Here is an 18,209-nt window from a genome sequence, read left to right on the forward strand (position 1 = left end):
CATTTTTGGCTAAGAGGTAGCCGTAAAGTACTGGGCAATAATGCATTTCCTTTCTCCTTTACTCTCTTAACCAGCAGTTCTTTTCAGGGATAAAAGCAAAATAAAGAGACTTTTATATCCATTTTAAAAATTTATGAAGGCATCAAATATGCATTGCGGTAGATTAAGAGGAGTGAGAACAGTTTTCCAGACTGAGTTTGGGACATGGTTCTGAATACCTTGGTATTGTCCAATCAGGATCATGTTCATGCTTGAAAGCCCGCTCATCGAAGCACGGTGAGTTAAGCTAAAAGCACGCACCTTCATTTTCTACTCAGCTCCGCCGCTCAGTCTCTTTTAGGAGTACTTTATGGCAATCTATGAATAGTGTTTCTCAGACATTCCATGCAAAGACTGAAGTAAAATGAACGTGGAATCATATCTACTATGTAAGGAAGTTTTGCGATATTTGGTAGGTTCAAATAAATACTGTAATACATTTCACTTGTATCGGTATTTTAACATAAATACTTTCAATTAATTTTTAAAATTTCAAGTGATAATTTATAAGAACATTTCATAGATTAATCGATCTCTATACTACCAAGATCCAACAATGTTCGAGAGGTTAAAGCAGCTGAACACTAGTAGTTGGTATCGGATTGATTTTCTGGCTTTGTATGTGTTTTCATGGTTTACTCCAAGTTATAAAAGGAATGCCAGCCGGGTTTCCTCAGAATTTCTCTCAAGAAGACGTCTTTTGTCTTAATCAAAAAGCTCACGCTTGCTATGCCTAATCACTGAACCCTAAGCTCTATTTATTATCGCTACTCATAAAGCATATCAACAATATTCTATATAAAATAATAAAAAAGAATGCGAGTTAATTAAAATATTTTAACATTAGTTCCATAACTTTTTCAGTATGTTTTACATAGATTTTAACATCAGTTCACATGAAAGAAAAAACTGCTTGTTATAAATCGTGATATAACAGGTGCCTATTGCTACACAAATTCGAATGAAGAATGCCAAGAACAATCTAGAAATAAACTTCTGTGAAGAAATGTTTAAGAAGGCACTTAGCAACATAAAACATGCAAAATATTTTTCATTAAGTTACAAGGCATTTTAATTAATGAATTCATAAAAAAAATATTGCAATTTAAACACAAAATTTTCCTAAAAGGCAAAGTATCCAATCAGCGTGAAATTTCTGTAATAATTTAAAATTAGTCAGCGGCTGAAATATATTCCTCGAAGAGGTTATTCTTAAATTTCATTTTATTTAATTCATTTTATTTGAGTGAATCATTTCTGAAGTACTCAGAATTTGAACTATTTACAAAATATCTTACGTTAAAATAGAAAATAATATTTGTTTCAAAAAAATAGTTTTTCATAAAAACAGTATACATTACAGCGAAAATTAAACTGTAATATTTGAAATTAGATTTCTGTCACTTAGTTTTATTATTTTATCTTTTTTGTTTATCTTTTAGTTTTACGAAGGAGTTTTCGATAATGTATGACTTAGATACTGATGACACAGCAAAGACTATAATTCACATAGTGACAGAGCTTGGCGCATAAAAGTTAAGTTACAATGATCGATTTAATATTTCCTTGTCTTTTCTTTGACAGGCCCACTAGCGACTGAGCGGAAATTTGGTGAATACCGGTAGTTCGACCTGAAATCGATTCTAAGCGAATGGGCTAGCTGCATAGGCATTCCAGTGGTTTTCCCCATGTTTAACACGGGTTCGAGAGAGTTTCCCTTACAAAGTCCTCCATTGAGACTTCCCTTCTTTTAAGCAGATAGCTCATGTGTGATTTGACATAATCGAATTAATCAGTCTTCTCTTTGACAAACATTCTGAAACCAACATAGATAAATTGGCGTGGTAGTGCTTGTTCTAGAAGTTTTTACATTACTGAAGAAAGCAGGAGCCACAGTCTCTAAGCAAAAAAGGAAGAGGAAAGCGAAAATGCGACGTGTATAAGATGAAAGTTTGGTTAAAAACTGATTTGCTCTTCGTTTTGATTGGTTGCTTGATTTTCAATTTACAAAACTATCTGCGTCATTAGCGTAATGTAAGAATCATATGACTTGAGATTAATTTTAAAACTGCGCAGTTTACAAAGATTTATTACAAGAATTTACTATTTTTAGAACAGAAGGTGGAAATACTTAAATCAAAATGGAGAATTAAGGAGTTATTGCAAATTAATTAGATTTTTAGTTAATGTATGTATACTATATAGAAGTTTATCCAAAATATTCACAACACTTGGAAAATGAAGAAGTATGTAAGTAATAGCTGTTATCCAAAACTGCTGGAATTCTTTTTGTAACAGAAGTTTGCAAATTCTGAATGATGGTAACAAGCATATTTTACCCTTCTTCTACCTGAAGCTGCTCTAATTTTTTAAGACTGGCTCAGGAAGTAAACGAAATTTTATTCTGTTTTCAAGCTTAGGTCATAAGATCTCAAAGAAAGTTAATGCAGGTCAGTGAAGATGTGTAACTTTATTTTCATGAGCTTAAAACCGTAACTGCCTAATGTGACATCCATAAATGAACATTTTATCATCTTGAAAGATGCAGTCACACATAGGAAACAATGTCTACGCCTTTGAATAAACAGGGTCACTTAAAACAATTACGTATTCACTGTTATTTATTCTTCCTTGTAAGGTGATAATTAGACTTGTTGGAAATCAGAGTATGACTGCGCAAAGCATAACTAAACCATCGTAGACCATCGTAGGCTGTAGGAAACGGACTATCTGGATTGTAAGCTACAAATGCTGTTCTCCACATAGACGCTTCTTGATATGGGAAATAGTGTGAAGGTTAAATTAACTAAAACCAGTATTTATTTACACCGATTAGTAGTCTACATTTGATGTTCTTCGCACTATTGTAATCTCTATTTTGCCTTTATAATGCGAAAGGAGAAGTTTTGAGATAACCAGATTTGCCATAAATATTCAGCTTATGTAGTGCCCTTAGTACTGTATGCTTCCTCCATAGATGCATATTACACTTAATAGTAGCCTTTTGACGTTAACTTTCTAACGTCTTTCTGGTTCTGTAAGTTTTATTTTCTCATACAATCGTGATATTTGCTTACGCAGTATCTACGCAGTAGGATCACGCAGTATCTCTCAATACTCCCAATAATTTTGCTGCTGAGATTACAGATGCACCAATGAGAAGAACACCAACATTCTGACCTTTTTGGAATGCCGTCAAATTTGTGATTTTTCTTCATGAATTTTCATTTTACAAGCCAGAACAATATTTAACGATTTTAGAAAATTTTGAAAATTTATGTGAATAATCATACGAAAACAAATGGCAGATATTTTCTAGATTTACTATGCAATCGATAGAAAAAACATTTTGTCCTAGTATTTTCATTATTTTGCCTAATCCCTGTGTGAGGGGTTAGCTTAAAAAAGGGGTACTTTAAGTGATATGTAATGAGCTTCAAATAATATGTCATTCGTTCTTTATAGGGATAAAACATATTATGTACATCACTAAAAGCTGTCGAAAAACTTTGATGGTAGACTGCACTTTCGGAAAAAACATTATTAATCTTGTTTTCGTTTGTATGATATAGATGCGCAATATGGCACACATAAACGGGCTCTACTGTTTCTGCAACGTAATTCTAATAATATTCTTGAATGCATAACTTATTTAAACTAACTACACTTCCTTTCTCTCATTTTAATTTCTGAATGAAGTAAATTATGCAGTTAATATTTTCTAATTTTCAAGTTAAATTTTAAAGGGAAGAGCCTTGCTTTTGTTGCACTTAAAGTTTCTTCTTTCTAAAACCTAATTTAGAAGTTTTACTGTGTAGCATCGATTATTTTAAACTTCTTTATTGAATATCAATTTTGTTGTCTCTCTTCGTGATTTAACTAATAGCCTCGAATCGCACAATTACTGCAACTTTAGGGTGAAAATTAAGTATACAACCAACTTCTCTAATTGTGAAACACCCCGTTATAACATTCCCAAAGCACTGATTCTTTACCATTCAACTTATATTGTCTTACATGCTTATTTAAGATGTAAGCTACTCCGTGCTTTGTATATAAGTGTTCAGCTGACTTCTAAGGTATTGATGATTTTCTTCCTCCCACTTTAAAGAAACAGGAAAGAAAGAAAACTGAGATGTTCTAGTTTAAACGTTGTAAAAAAGAATCATTTAAAATGTTTTTTGGAATCTAATAATTTTTAGCAAAAATATAAGGTAGTTCTTAACAGAAAAGCACCCTCCGGTACCCGAGTGGTTAAGCCAGCTTAATACTGGCAGTTTGACCCGAGTTCAATTCCAGGCGAACGGGCTGGATGTATTGTTGGTTTTCGTGGTTTTTTTCCCTCTTTAACTGGACTGCGAGTCAATTTCCGTTGGAAAGTCTTCATGAAGCTACTTTTTCCCTTAGGCACGTAGCTTGTGTTCTTTGCATAACCTAATCCAATAACCTAACCTCTTAACAGAAAAGATAACAAAGAGCGACATAATAATGACATAGAAAACTTTACTTACTTACCAAAATATTAAGAGCACTTAACATTCATTAATTGGGAACAACATAAGCTTTCAATTTCGCAGTTGGGAAAAGATATTCTTAAATGGATTGATGTCTTACCATAGCTTCCATATAAAAAATGTGTAAGAATCTATCATAGACGTACATTTCGACGTAGCATCAGGGTAAACACTGGCTACCCCTTTGTCAAAACAGAGAGAAAACAAAAAACTCTGTTATTTTAAACTTGGAGTATTTATACTCCAAGTTCCTTTTTATTATAATTCTCCTCTTCCATTTCAACTCTTTCTTGCTCAATTTTTACGTGATTTTAAATCTATTGCATAAGCATATTACAACTCCGAATAGTCAGATTTTAGATCTTTGACACTTCACTTACTAGACTCACTTGTTGTTTCGAAACCAAATAAAATTGAGCATAATTTATTTACATCGTTTCCATATTTCTTTAATTTTAGTACAGTAAAATTAAAACTAGTTTATGTATTTAGCTTTTAAGCCTACATGTAAAAAATAATTTGTTTATTTTATGTTAGTATCTGTCTACAATTAAAATAAAAATAGATTGCGGATTTTGGAAAATGAAATCCATTTAAACTTTTAATTTTGTCAGAAAAGTGTGTTTGGTTTGTTGAAAACTAAATTATATTTCAGAGATACAATCATGTTAAAAAAGAATACGATAAGCGAAGCTTAAATTAATCTCTTGTTGTACATTAAATCCATGCCTGGCAATATAGCTAAAAAAGCAACCTAATTACCGGAACATTTTAAGAGTCCAGATATTTGGAGATCTATACTGTGTAAAAAATTTACAAGGGGTGTACCCATGCTAATCAGTTCTTAAGAAAATCAGTAAAGCGAATGGGAGCAAGAAACTTACCTGCGTTTGGTTTTGAAGCAGAAAGTGTTTTATTTACAAATCATATTTAAGTACTTATAATTAGTTAATGTAAGCAAGTAATTAATGTCTTTCTCATTTAGACTTTGGTAATTTTAAGTAAAAATAAAGAAATTTTATATTTTAACAAATTTCTTTACAGATGCAGATTATATACACTAAAAACGATATAAAATATACGATTTCATTTACAATGAAATAAATAAGAAAATACATCTGGTTAAAATTTTATATCAAACTTCTTTCAGAAAATTAAGACTAGATATTAACTCTCCGTATAGATTGCGGTATAATATCATATATCAGGTAATAATTTTATTTCGCCGGTATTTCTCCGTATATCAGGTAATAATTTTATTTTGCCTTCTTTCTGAAAATTAAGAAAACGAAATCACTCTATCTACTTGAATCTCTGATTGATTTGAAATAGTTTATAATGCATCAGTCTTGATAAATTTACGATAATCACTTCTCAGTGATCTAATTAACAATTTCTTGTTACAGTTTATAGTGCCTATTTTTTTAATCCTGCTAAAATTCAAATACTTTTATTTTTGACCATTATTCTACATAAAAAATTGCATGAAAGTAAAGCATGCGTTATTAGGTCTGTAGTAAGAAATGTCGTTGAAAATACAAATATAAAACAGTGCAAAGTGTGTATCTCTCTCTCTATATATACATATATATATATATATATATACATATATACATATATATACATATATATATATATATATACATATACTTTGCAAAGAACTGATTGAGATTCGTATATCTATCTATCTATATATATATCGAGTTATCTATTATATATATATATATATATATATGTGTGTGTGTGTGTGTGTGTGTGTGTAAAATATAAAAAATACGATGACTTTGCTGTACGCGAGCAGGCAACCTCTAATTAACTTTTCGCAATTTCAGGATCTCCCCCCTAGACCAGTATTTTCGAGAACATTCGGCCATGTTAGGTAACCGCTCCTATAAACGAAGAATTCGAGCTATTTTGCGTCAAAAAGACCGCTTTTTTCCTCTACTGCTGTTAAGACCTATGCTGCTGCTCTTCTCATCTGCCTCCCTTTGTTTGCATTGTATGTCACAGTAAATTTAAAGTTAATATAATTTAGTTCAAATTACTATCGCATATGTAATCTTCAATGATCTGACATTTGCACTGAATAAAGAGAGGGAACTAAAAAGTTAAATTCCTCTGTGTTTTCAATTCTGATGTTTTCCACTTTTGCCACGACCACACCCGGACTCTGAAGCGACCAGATTGCTAAGTTTCATCATTTCCAGTGCCTGTTTGCCAAAATATTACATATATATATATATATATATATATATGTCGCAGAATATATAAAGTTGCAGGAACGAAGTGCGTTGTGTTTAAAATGAGATCCTAATTCAAAATTGGTTAGTTTCGATTTCAATACCGTTTGATTGGATAATAAATAAAGCTCTAAAATTATTATTGGCTTAAGGCTTAAATAAGTTGTTTTCGTCGGAGCTTTATATAAAAGTCATATGATATGCATTAATCTAGACATGATGCTATCCAGAGGAGGTTATCCTATTTTTATAATAGAGAGAGGAAATATCCAAATTAAAAGGAAGATTGAAGGAACTTCTGCTAATTTTAGTTATGATTTTTATTTGCATGTTTTTATCTTACACACCCGTTATATATATATAATTAATGTAAATAGGTAAGGAATTTAAAACCTAACAAAACTCGCTTAAATATTTGAAGGTAACCTATCTTGTTTCCAGAAAGACGTTATAAAAATTAAATACTTAAAAATAATACAATTCATGAGCTAAACATTTTACAACAGGAAAAATAGTAGATACATATATATTATTTATATATATATATAGAGAGAGAGAGAGAGAGAGACAGTATTATAAAAATTTTTAAACAAAAACATCCGAAGAAAGAAAAAGTTTATAAACATAACCACAAAGACCAAGAAAAAAATGAAATTAATGATTTTAAATCTCTTACTGTTTTATCTATCTAACTCTCTCTCTCTCCATATATACTATATATATATATAATATTTATATATTATTGTATATATTGTATTATGCTTAATAAAAGTTCTTGTGGAATTCCTAAAATAAATCTTTATTCAGCACTGAAAGCACATTCTACAAGTGTTTCGAATTTATTATTCACTTAGATATAAATTAAGTCTTAGCAACATGTGCCCTCTTTGATTTTAGTGCTATTCATTTTCCTGAGCTAAAATACATGTATGTAATGTCATTCGACTATATTTTCTGACGCAAACAATTGCCGCAGAATAAGCAAACCTCTCCGAGTTCAGCTGGAGAATCAGCTATAATAGCAATTTGTTTCATTTAACGATTAATTTCGCAGCCATAAAGCCGTTTTATTCCAGAGGAATCCAGCATCGTTTAATAAAGTCGAAGGGATGTTAAGGAATATTAACTTTAATGCATTTCTAGCAATTACTTATTTGTTGTTAAAAATGAATGGCAACTTATTAGAGCTAGTTTAGTAGCAGTTCATTAAACTTAGTTGAGAGCATGTGACGAAACAGATTTTATGGTATTAATCTGTGATTGCAACAAACTGCCCAAGGGTTTATTTCATTGTTTTTGTACCTTCACTAATACATTCTTCATTGGAAGAATGCTTCGTACTCAGCTTCAGCGTCTGTAAGGCTTCTCTGCTGCGTTGCTATGGGAACTTAGTTGGCTTATGAATATGAATTCTTTTCTCACTTGAACAGCTTCTGTCATTTTTGGAATACCCGTCTCTGTCTCTCGCGTTTGTCATTTTAAAGGCTTGGAAAACGCTTAAGATATGTATAGGTACTCACTTAGCTAACTTTATTAATCATACGTATTTATTTTATCCACTATCACTATAAGACACAAAACAAATATTACGCGAACCGACATCTGACTAATTGAGCCTTATAAAAGCTTTCTTTTGTCATCTGAATTTTAATAAAAAAATTAAATTATCTGTATATAAGTCGACAGTGCTATTTTTGCCCAAATATATATGCAATAAGTAGTTTATTCAGTACATTTAGTAAGGCTTTTAACCTTCAGATTACCATTATAAAGAAAATTTCGAATACGAAAAGAAAATTAATTTATTTATTTTTAGCAAGGTCATATTCAGCCTTCAGTTTTATATGCTTATCTGATGTACAAAGTACAAGAATGTAAATACTACATACAATTGTAAACAAAACTGCTATTATTTTTAGCAAGGTCATTTTCAGCTTTCAGTTTTATATACTTATCTGATGTATGAAGTACAGGAATTAAAGTACTACAAACAATTGTAAACAAAAGTGCTATTATTTTCAGCAAGGTCGTGTTCAGCCTTCAGTTCTTCTGTTTTATATGCTTATTTGATGAACAAACTACAGAAATTTAAATACTATATACAATTGTAAACAAAACTGCTATTATTTTTAGCAAAGTCATATATGCTTATCTGATGTACAAAGTACAGGAATTTAAATACAACATACGATTGTAAATAAAACTGCTATTATAAGGTTGAAAATCTTTTGCCTTTAGAGAATAAAACAAGACGATTTTTTTTTTCATTTTGTTTCATGCTATTGCAGTATACTAAGTTCTTAAAACTTTAAAAAAATATTCAGCTGGAAAAGCTACAACTGCAGAAAAGAAAAATCTTTAGCATTTAAAAATATTCTGAAAGTGGAAATTTAGTACGGTAATGCAAAAGTAATAGACTGCAACAATTCTAATTATCTTGCGATTAGTATTATTATTTAAGGATATTTTAAGCAGTGCACAGCTCCAAATAATCATGTTTGATTTTTTTTTCATCATTTCTCTTAATTCTAACAATCAACGCTCAGATTATAAGAGTTAATCGCATTTTTTCCCTTCCAAAGCAAGAAATAAATCCCCAATTAAAACATATTGATTCAACTGCAATGCTGTAGGGGGCGTATTGCGTAATTGCTACTCCGCGAAAATGGTAAATGTTAAGGGAAGAAAGACGTAAATCCTCCTTTTGCTCTTGCTTCGTTAATAGCCCTAGATATTTACACAAGTTGCGTTTTATTCTTTTTAAGTATTTGAGATAATCACTATGAAACTTCGAGATAAAATGTGCCGCACGCATCGATTATTTGCATTTAAAGAGTATGCTACACGAAGCAACTAAAATAGCCTGATAAAAATTTCTTTCATAAAATCCGAAGTTCCAAGCCTTACGGGCTTACTATGTTATTAAACTGCAGAAGTATTAGCCGTTTATTTAATTGAAGCATCTGCAATAAACTAGATTTTACTCATAATGTTGCAGTGAGGGAAGAATAAAATTAGCCAGATGTGGCTTAAGTCTTACGGCATGCGCTGTCGTAAAGGATTGAATGAGAAAAATCCCCGCACACTGGCAAATACTTTCAGGTTTCTTCATCTGGCGTCAGACCTATGTGGCCTGAAGTTTAGTCTGTTTTTAAATAAACTTTGAATAAAGAAAATAGGGAGATATTTCTATTTTTTAAAAGTCTTCCACGAAGGCGTCTATCTTTATTTTCTGCTTCATAATAAATAAGTGTATGTTTCTAAACAGCATACAGACCCAATAAACAGAGATTTCAGAGCAGAATATTTCAAAATTTTATGTTGCTTCATAAATTATATAATATACGTATGCTGTATAAACAACCGAATAAACAAACTGAAATGCATTATTTATAATCATGATAATTATTTTTGTTACTATATTATAAATAATGTATTTCTTTTCGTTTATTTGATTATGGCAAAACACTCGAAGGCTATATCCCTAAGGAGAGGAATGATTTCGAGGAGGACTCTCAAATGGAAACTCTCAAATGGCTCGTATACAACTTTACTCATGGGAAAAACCAATAATTCCTTTCATTTTTAATTATAAATTGGTGTCTTTTGTATTCCAGAAATTTAAAAGTTACACTAAAAGTGAATATCTAGTTTTATCTTGTAAAGACATTAGCTTATTTCGAGGCAGGAGAGATGAAAAATGAGCAATGCTCTCGCCGGCGTGCTGACCGACGCCGAGCGTGCTGACCGTTACACCACGAAGGCATGCTAATAAGGTGGGAGAAATACCTTATAACTTGATAAGTCACTTACCTGTATGCATTTTATTTTAACAACAATCATTTGAAGGAACTATTATCAGATAAACTTCATTTGTGAAATAACACTGTGTTTGTGTCAGTTAATTTTTCAGTGTAATTAATTCAATAATTTTAAAGATGTACTAAAAATTATACGTGTATACAGAAACTGCATTTTTTAATGTGCCTTTTTAAAAATGAATATCTTTCTTCTCTGAGAAATTAAATATTATTATTCAACAGTTAATCACATAAAGCAGTAAATTCGTATTTTTATTTAAAATATTTTACATAGGAAAAATCTTAAATTATTACATAAACTTCCTAATAAATACTTTGCTTTTCTTTTTCAGGTCAGATTATGACGAACGATAAAGAATGCTTAGCCGAAGGTGGAATCTGTACTCTGAGGACTTCATGTCCTAAAGATAGTACTGTAAATAAAACAGCTCTCTGCCAGCGAGACGACGTTGATGCAGTCTGCTGCAATTCAGGTATATAAATTATCTCTTAGCCTAAGTTCAATCAAACATGTCTGCCTCGTAAATTAGTCATTGTATTATATTCAAGTAAACATTAGCACTCATCTTTGTAAAAGACTTCTACCATAAATAGTAATAATTTATAACAGTAAAGTTTCGATGCAAGAAAAAATGCGTATAATTTAATATTCCGTGCAAGGAAGTCATGTGGTGTACACATCAGATGTTTTTTAATGAAAATCTTTTTCAAAGACTCCTTATTTTAACTCTGTGTATTTCAAATTGATTTTGGTATGTTATGTTTCAAATATTCTGGGCCATTAACTACTGTGTTATGAAAATAAGTTTAACAAAATGCAGTATTGTATAAGAAGCACGAGAATATTATGCAAAACTGTTGTCTTGATAAATTACAGTGTATTATTCTTTATTACTAATTTTAATATAAAAACTTCCTTTGTTTTATATTTTCGAGGGCAGTTAGATTTATCATTCTGAAGAAAATACATTTGTGAACATTACATAATTAAGACTCTCGGGAGTACACAAATTATCAGATAATATTTACAAACGAATTTGGTTTTCTTATTCCATTAGCAGGAATTATGTACGAAATAAAGAAGCAAGATAATAGAAGGAATTGTTTTAACATTTTCCATGTCAACGAAAATCCTTACCCGGCCTTTATTTTCGATATCATTTGTAGTAGACATATACTGTAAGACATAAAAAATGTTTTAAATGACGCAAATATTCATGTTTTAGCAGTTTTAAATTTTTTAAAAAATGTAAAATTTACTAAATCCAACTTTTTACACGTTCTCACACCTCTATACTCATACTTAGTAAAATTTTATACTCATAATAGAAAAACGCAATATTAAAAATGTGATCTTCCGTGCAATAAAAATTTACCGAAATATTTAATATTAAAGTTAAACATTATATTCAGGGCTGTACATAAATTAAAGAGAGAGGTGTTTGCATTTCTGCTTAAATAAAAGAAAGATATCAGTGTAGGAAAATATTTCTGACGTTAATAGATTACGTTCGAGGCATTTCTATAAATATTATCGTGGAAACTATTGATCAATATTTTTTGTTTCAAACAAGAAATCTTATTTAAGGAATCTTATAGAATTCTTATTCTAGAAAATATTGGCAAGCTTTAGTATTGCCAGATTGCCAACTTGTAACATTGTTCGCATAAATTAAAAATTAATTTTTTTCTAATTTTATAAATTTTTTGTATGATTCTAGATTAGGATTCTATATTAATGAAACTTCATGAGAATATTAGTTACGCATTTCTAACGTTTCAAAGCTTATAAATTACTTCTTATTCTTTCTTCACATATAAATTAAAAATTCTTTCCGTATGCGAGTTGTAGCAAAATTGTAAAATAAATCACATTACACGCTATTAAATTACAAAAAAATCACTGAATGGCATTTAAGGGTAAAAAATTATTAACGAAGGAATTATTCATGAGCGAACCCTCAAGTCAAGTTGAAAATGACGTCAAAAATTGCAAAGTTTGAAATTAAATAATAATCAGTTTTTGGCATATGTGATTCTTGCATTCTCTTTTTGATAATGAATATGATATTTCCCTAAACATAAGTATAGGGACAAGGGGAACGTTCAAAAAGATATATATGATATTTTATATGAAATTAATAGCTTTTATTTTAAAAATGAGAAAACATGAATCTTATCGTCATTTAAAATATTTTTGTAATTTTAAGTATATGTCTACAACCAACTGCCACGAAAAGAAAGACCAGATGTAAGACTTTTATGCACACGGTGCGTATAAATCTATCTGGTCATCTATCTATACAGTAATGTCCAAAGTGAAAGGAAGAAATGTTTATGCAACACCTAGCTGAAGTGTCAACACCTAGCTGTCTTTATTATCTGCTGCTACATGTTTTCAAAAAGGGGAGCTAGTTTGCTGAATCATTCAAAGCAGGAATCACTAAACAAGCTCGAGTTCATACACATTAACTGCTCCCTGACAGGTATCACTACCTTGATGAAGCACATTATTTAGGCATTTACTCGTATTAACATGCCCTAAATATCATTGCCAATTATGGGTTCGTTCTCTGTAAGTAATCACTCCATATGAGCAGGAAGAAATTGAGAATTTATCGTATTTTGTAAAATTCTACTGGAAAAGAATTAGCTGTAAGCAGCTCAAGGAATATGGGAATATTAGGTAAATTCTCCTTAGCATACCAGAAATGTATTCACTCACACAGCAAACTCTAAGGCGCAATTCAGTAAAGTCTCTTTACACGGCTGAATCTCTCAGACCTGAATAACAACCGATAACTCAACGTTCTTTGCCTTCCTGGTTCTCGGAGCCGTATTTATATGGTGTTGCAAGGGCTTCTGAAAGCTTCTATTTGGATAGCAGCACATTTTTCACTGCTTTCCCTGCACTTTTCGGGTAGCACGGCAGGATAAAAATCTTTACTTTATCAATACTGTGTACTTTAACAATTGTCAAGCAATGTTATTAGGTTATATATTCATGTTCTTGTGTGTTAATTTAGAAAAAGGAAATTGAGTCACGGTATCAGAGGCAAATTCAATAAATTTAAAAACTAAGTAGCTAAACGTGAAACGCTTATAGTGATATGAAAAGTTTGGAAAGATTTTAAGTAAAGCATCTTTTTATGCGATCCTACATTGTCATGAGTACAATCTAGCAGTAATGAGATACATATAGTGCTGTGTAATGCGGTTCATTGATTTAAATATTCTGAATTACATATCAGATCACATTCAAAATATACATTACATGACATAAAAATCCAGGCACCATGAAAGTGTTACCCAACAAAGACAAAAAATTATCTGAATTTAAAGAAAAAGAAATTATTGTAGTTTCAGAAAAACTGCATGATTAATTCGAGAGGAAAAGGCTGCACAAAGTGAACATATCAATGAGGAATTGCTTTATGTATGATGTTGATTCAAGCTATTACAGTCATGGCATCGACTTACAATGTTGTTGAAGGATGGCTTGCATTATTTCTTGCCAAGTTTTCGCCAGCTCCGTGAGAAGAGAAATGACAATCTAGCTGACTAAGGAAAGGTTTGGAAAGCATCAGTAGAAATGCATTCCGTATGGGGCTGGATATCATACTGTCGAAACATAAGCCCGGAGCAACACGAAAGGGAAGGCAGTGCAAGTCCGCCTATCAAAGAAAATGTCATCTCAGATCATAACTCCCTGTGGTTGGCCAATGTGGCGTGCGAATACAAAGCTCCTAACGCAATCCTGGAGGACTTCAGACACGTCTGAGCTGTTCATAGAAACTAGTTCGAACCGGAACTTGTTACCTAAGATAATTAATTAGTCTTTAGTCAGTGAAATTTCAGGTCGATCTACTCCGGCATTACTGCAGCTAGACTAATGTAATCACTGTTGTGAAATGGTGAAAAATAAGGTACCTAATGTTCGGTTGCGAGCATAGATTTCGTTCTTGGTCCTGCGCCAAGTTGGATTCTTAGTCCTTAGGCGTTCCTTCTGTGTGAGTCAAACGTCAGATAGTTGAAACAGATGAATCGGGTGCTATGACAGCCACCCTCGCTGTCGCCCTCGGTCGATGAATGCTGCCTTGATACTGAAATCTACACTTTCCAGCCATTCCTGATAACATCCTCTAATCGCCATATTAATGACTCAAACTTTGAGCAGTTTTTCGATTTGCATACTTTTTCACTTTGAGTCCAATAACACGGGGACTTTTAAACTGTATTATGAGCTGATGTACTAAAACAAACCCAGTTAAGGGGCATTGTTATCGAGAGTCGAAATCAAAATTTAATGAAAATTTTGCCTTTAAAATTACTTTTGTCTTATTAATATACTGTCAGGATGATGATTAGTTCCGATATGCTGTTCATTCAACGGCCATTAAATTTTAACCATTTGCCTGTTAGGTTAAAATTATTTGAATATGAAGTTTTATTAACACTGGATTATTTTTTCTGGTTGCGTTGATTTTGTCTTAGAAAGAAAGCTATCGAATCTCCCGCTGCCAACCACCATGTAATTTTAACGTGTCCACAAACATATAATCATTACCACAGGTGTGACGTGTGGCGTGGCATTTCGCAACTTGCAACCCTCAAAACAATGCATATAACAGTCGCTAGCGATATTTAGCAGCCACAGATTAGCAAACTTAATGTTCCTGTGAGAGTTAAGATAGTTTATCGTCAATAGTTTTCACGAATTCCATCATTAAATTGTACACGTCATATACATGCGGCAATCTATGGCATGGTAATGTGGTGGGACAATTGTAAACAAACTTAATGTATGCACCGTAAGTAGGTAATAACTGTTCTAACATTTCTGGTAGGAGGGTGACATACATCACATACAGTAAAAAGTGTATGTTCGAATGAAAGAGATGTTTGAGGTGAAGAAAATATGTGCTGTTTCCTCAATTTAACGGGTGGTAATAACTACTAAATACAGGTAGATCGGTCTGTGTTCAAATCCCAGCCAAAAGAATTGGCTGCATGGGCGGTTTCGTGTATTTCCCCATATGTAATGTGGAAACGAGCCAATTTCTCCTAAAAAGTCTTCCGCTAACGCATCTCTCCCCTTAGGCAGATAGCCCTCGAGTGTTTCGCTATAATCAAATAAACCAAACCATAATTTAACATTTCAAGAATATGTCATTTTAATTTTTCTTGGGAAATATCCTCGCTGGATTAAAAGACCACTAAAAAATAGAATTTGAACTATATCTCAAATAACTTGTAAGTTCAACATATCTATAGACTGGATTGGATTGAACTTATTTATTCAATATACGGGATGTAAGGGCTATTTAACAACAAGAAGCAATTATGTTTTAGTTTAAAGCAGATGAACAAACATTTTTGAAAGAGTATGTTCAGCCAACTCAGATCAGGTGTTTATACGACCTGATGTTTTTAGTTGGTACTGTCAGCTTCATTTATTGGAGAGAAAACTATTGATAATTAAACTAGTATCAGAAGCGCTTGGTAGTCTTGAATTGTTTGTAATATTGGAAAGATTCTGCAGCGATTACCAAAAATTGTCTTTTATTGCTTCAAACCATAAGATTTGAACTTAATATAAGCTAACATAATATAATAACTTAATATATAATATAGGATAATAATAAAACAGTGTTAGAAAGTTTTATGATAGATTTAAAATAACTTTTTTCTGTCATTAACCTCCGCATACGCTGACTGTTGGTCAGGAAAAACTTAAATTGCCGTATGTCAGGATTTTATTAAATGATAGTTTGCAATCTGCTTTTTAAATTAATCTTAATTGGCTATGAAAGTTTGCGTTTTGCTCATAATTAATAACTAAAGCGACAATTTTTTATACGAGCCGGTCCAAAATATCGCATCGTTGGCCTCAGAAGCTACTAAACTTCGATATAAGATTTTCGAATAAAATTTTTATTGTCGAAATTCTTTGATCGGCAAGGGATAGTTTAAAAATAAAAACTTGATTTTTAAGAGCAGATAGTAAACTCCATATGTACGGCATAGAAGTTGACCGATGTTTGAAAAGCATTCATCCTATTGGGCCAAAACTCTCTGAATCAGCTAACTGGATTTTGTTGCAGGATAATGTTCTTTCGGGTGCTATCATCAAGCAGTTCACAACAAAGAAATATGTAACCGTTCTCAGTCCTTCCCTTTATCCGTCAGAGTGAGTGGATTACTTTTATTCTCCAAAACCGAATCTCTCCTTAAAAGAGGTCTAGACTGAAAATTTCAAAAATTCAGAAAAGCGTAATATGGAACCTAAAGAATAATTTTAAAACTTAATATCACGAATAACAAATTTAATATCCGAAATAGCTATGAATGATTTTACAGGTATATGATTAAGAGAAATGTACGAAAAAAGTTTAGTAAAGTTATTTACTAGAAATATCATTTATTTGTGAATTCAATCCCGAGACTTCATAGTTACACCTTGTATATTGTTAGTATCGCTATAAAAATGCAATATTTTTGCAATGAAATTAGAAGGAAATATGGCATATTTTTTATTTAAATTTACTTTATATCTTGAAAATCTTCTGAAAAAAATGCATCTCGATTAATATTTAGATAGTTTGCATAGCATTAAAATAGATATTTATTTCTGGTGTTTTTTAATATTACGTTAAATTTCTCTGAAGTGTAATACATTTAATTTTTCTTCAGAACAATATTTTCATTTATACTGTTTTGAAATATTTTACTTATGATGTGTGAGTAAAGTAATAACCACAAACTTCTATTTTTTCATTTTATTAATTAATTTCGCATAATCATTTTATTACTTTATTAGTTCCCAGAGAAGTGCATTCTTGTCACCAACATGGAGGCCGCTGTGGTCAAGACGAAGAATGTCGCAACGTCCAGAGTTTCGGCCAACTGGACTGCAACGAGGGCAGCCGATGTTGCCTTCTTATTTATTGATCACTGCTAATCTTTGTCCATTTATACAAACATAAAGTAACAATTGATTTATGCTATTAATTATAGCTGCTCGATTTAGTGAAATCTTTATTTTATGTAAGAATTATATTGATATGTTTATTTCAATATAATTAAAAATATATGTTAAACCACAACGACCATTTTTTCGTATATTTTTAATATTTATTTACGTAATACTTACTATTTCACACATAATATAACATCCTTACTTAAAAGTATTACTGTAGTTGCCAAAAAATACAGATGGTAATTAAGAATTAAATTTTTAACTGAATTATATTTTTCAAAACGCCCTGACTTTTTTTAAGTTTCTTTAAATGAATAGAATTTAACTGAGTGCAGCATAAACTGCTTAAAGTGCGGTTAGAAAGTACACACATGCTTTATTTTAAGTAAATACACAAACGTATCCTTTGAAGCCTTTGAAAATTTCTTGAAAGTGAATACGGTTTCCTGTATTCAAACAAGTTTTATGCATCCAAATGAGTATTTGGTTTTTTATATTCAGGAACTGTTTCAAAGTTTTTAACACATTGCTTTACACTCATTATAAGAAGACAGGAACGATTCTAAACATTATGCCAAACATTATGCAAAAATAACATTCTAAACATTATGTAAAC

The 18,209-nt window shown here is 31.4% G+C and overlaps 1 protein-coding gene across 2 annotated transcripts in view; it reads left to right on the forward strand.

Annotated features, from left to right (window-relative positions):
• Positions 1-17,720, forward strand: part of LOC118187430 (uncharacterized) — a 79,090-nt gene extending 61,370 nt beyond the window's left edge. For both annotated transcript variants that reach the window (XM_085807220.1, XM_035357649.2), the window contains exons 3-4: positions 10,947-11,087; positions 17,435-17,720. In XM_085807220.1, coding sequence (XP_085663346.1) covers positions 10,947-11,087; positions 17,435-17,565 — 272 coding nt within the window. In that variant the 3' untranslated portion in view covers positions 17,566-17,720. The remainder of the gene's footprint in view (positions 1-10,946; positions 11,088-17,434) is intronic.
• The last annotated feature ends 489 nt before the right edge of the window (positions 17,721-18,209 follow it).

This window comes from Stegodyphus dumicola, chromosome X1 (assembly GCF_044657685.1).
Source record: "Stegodyphus dumicola isolate Sdum_Otavi_A_Nest chromosome X1, ASM4465768v1".
Lineage (NCBI taxonomy): Eukaryota > Metazoa > Arthropoda > Arachnida > Araneae > Eresidae > Stegodyphus > Stegodyphus dumicola.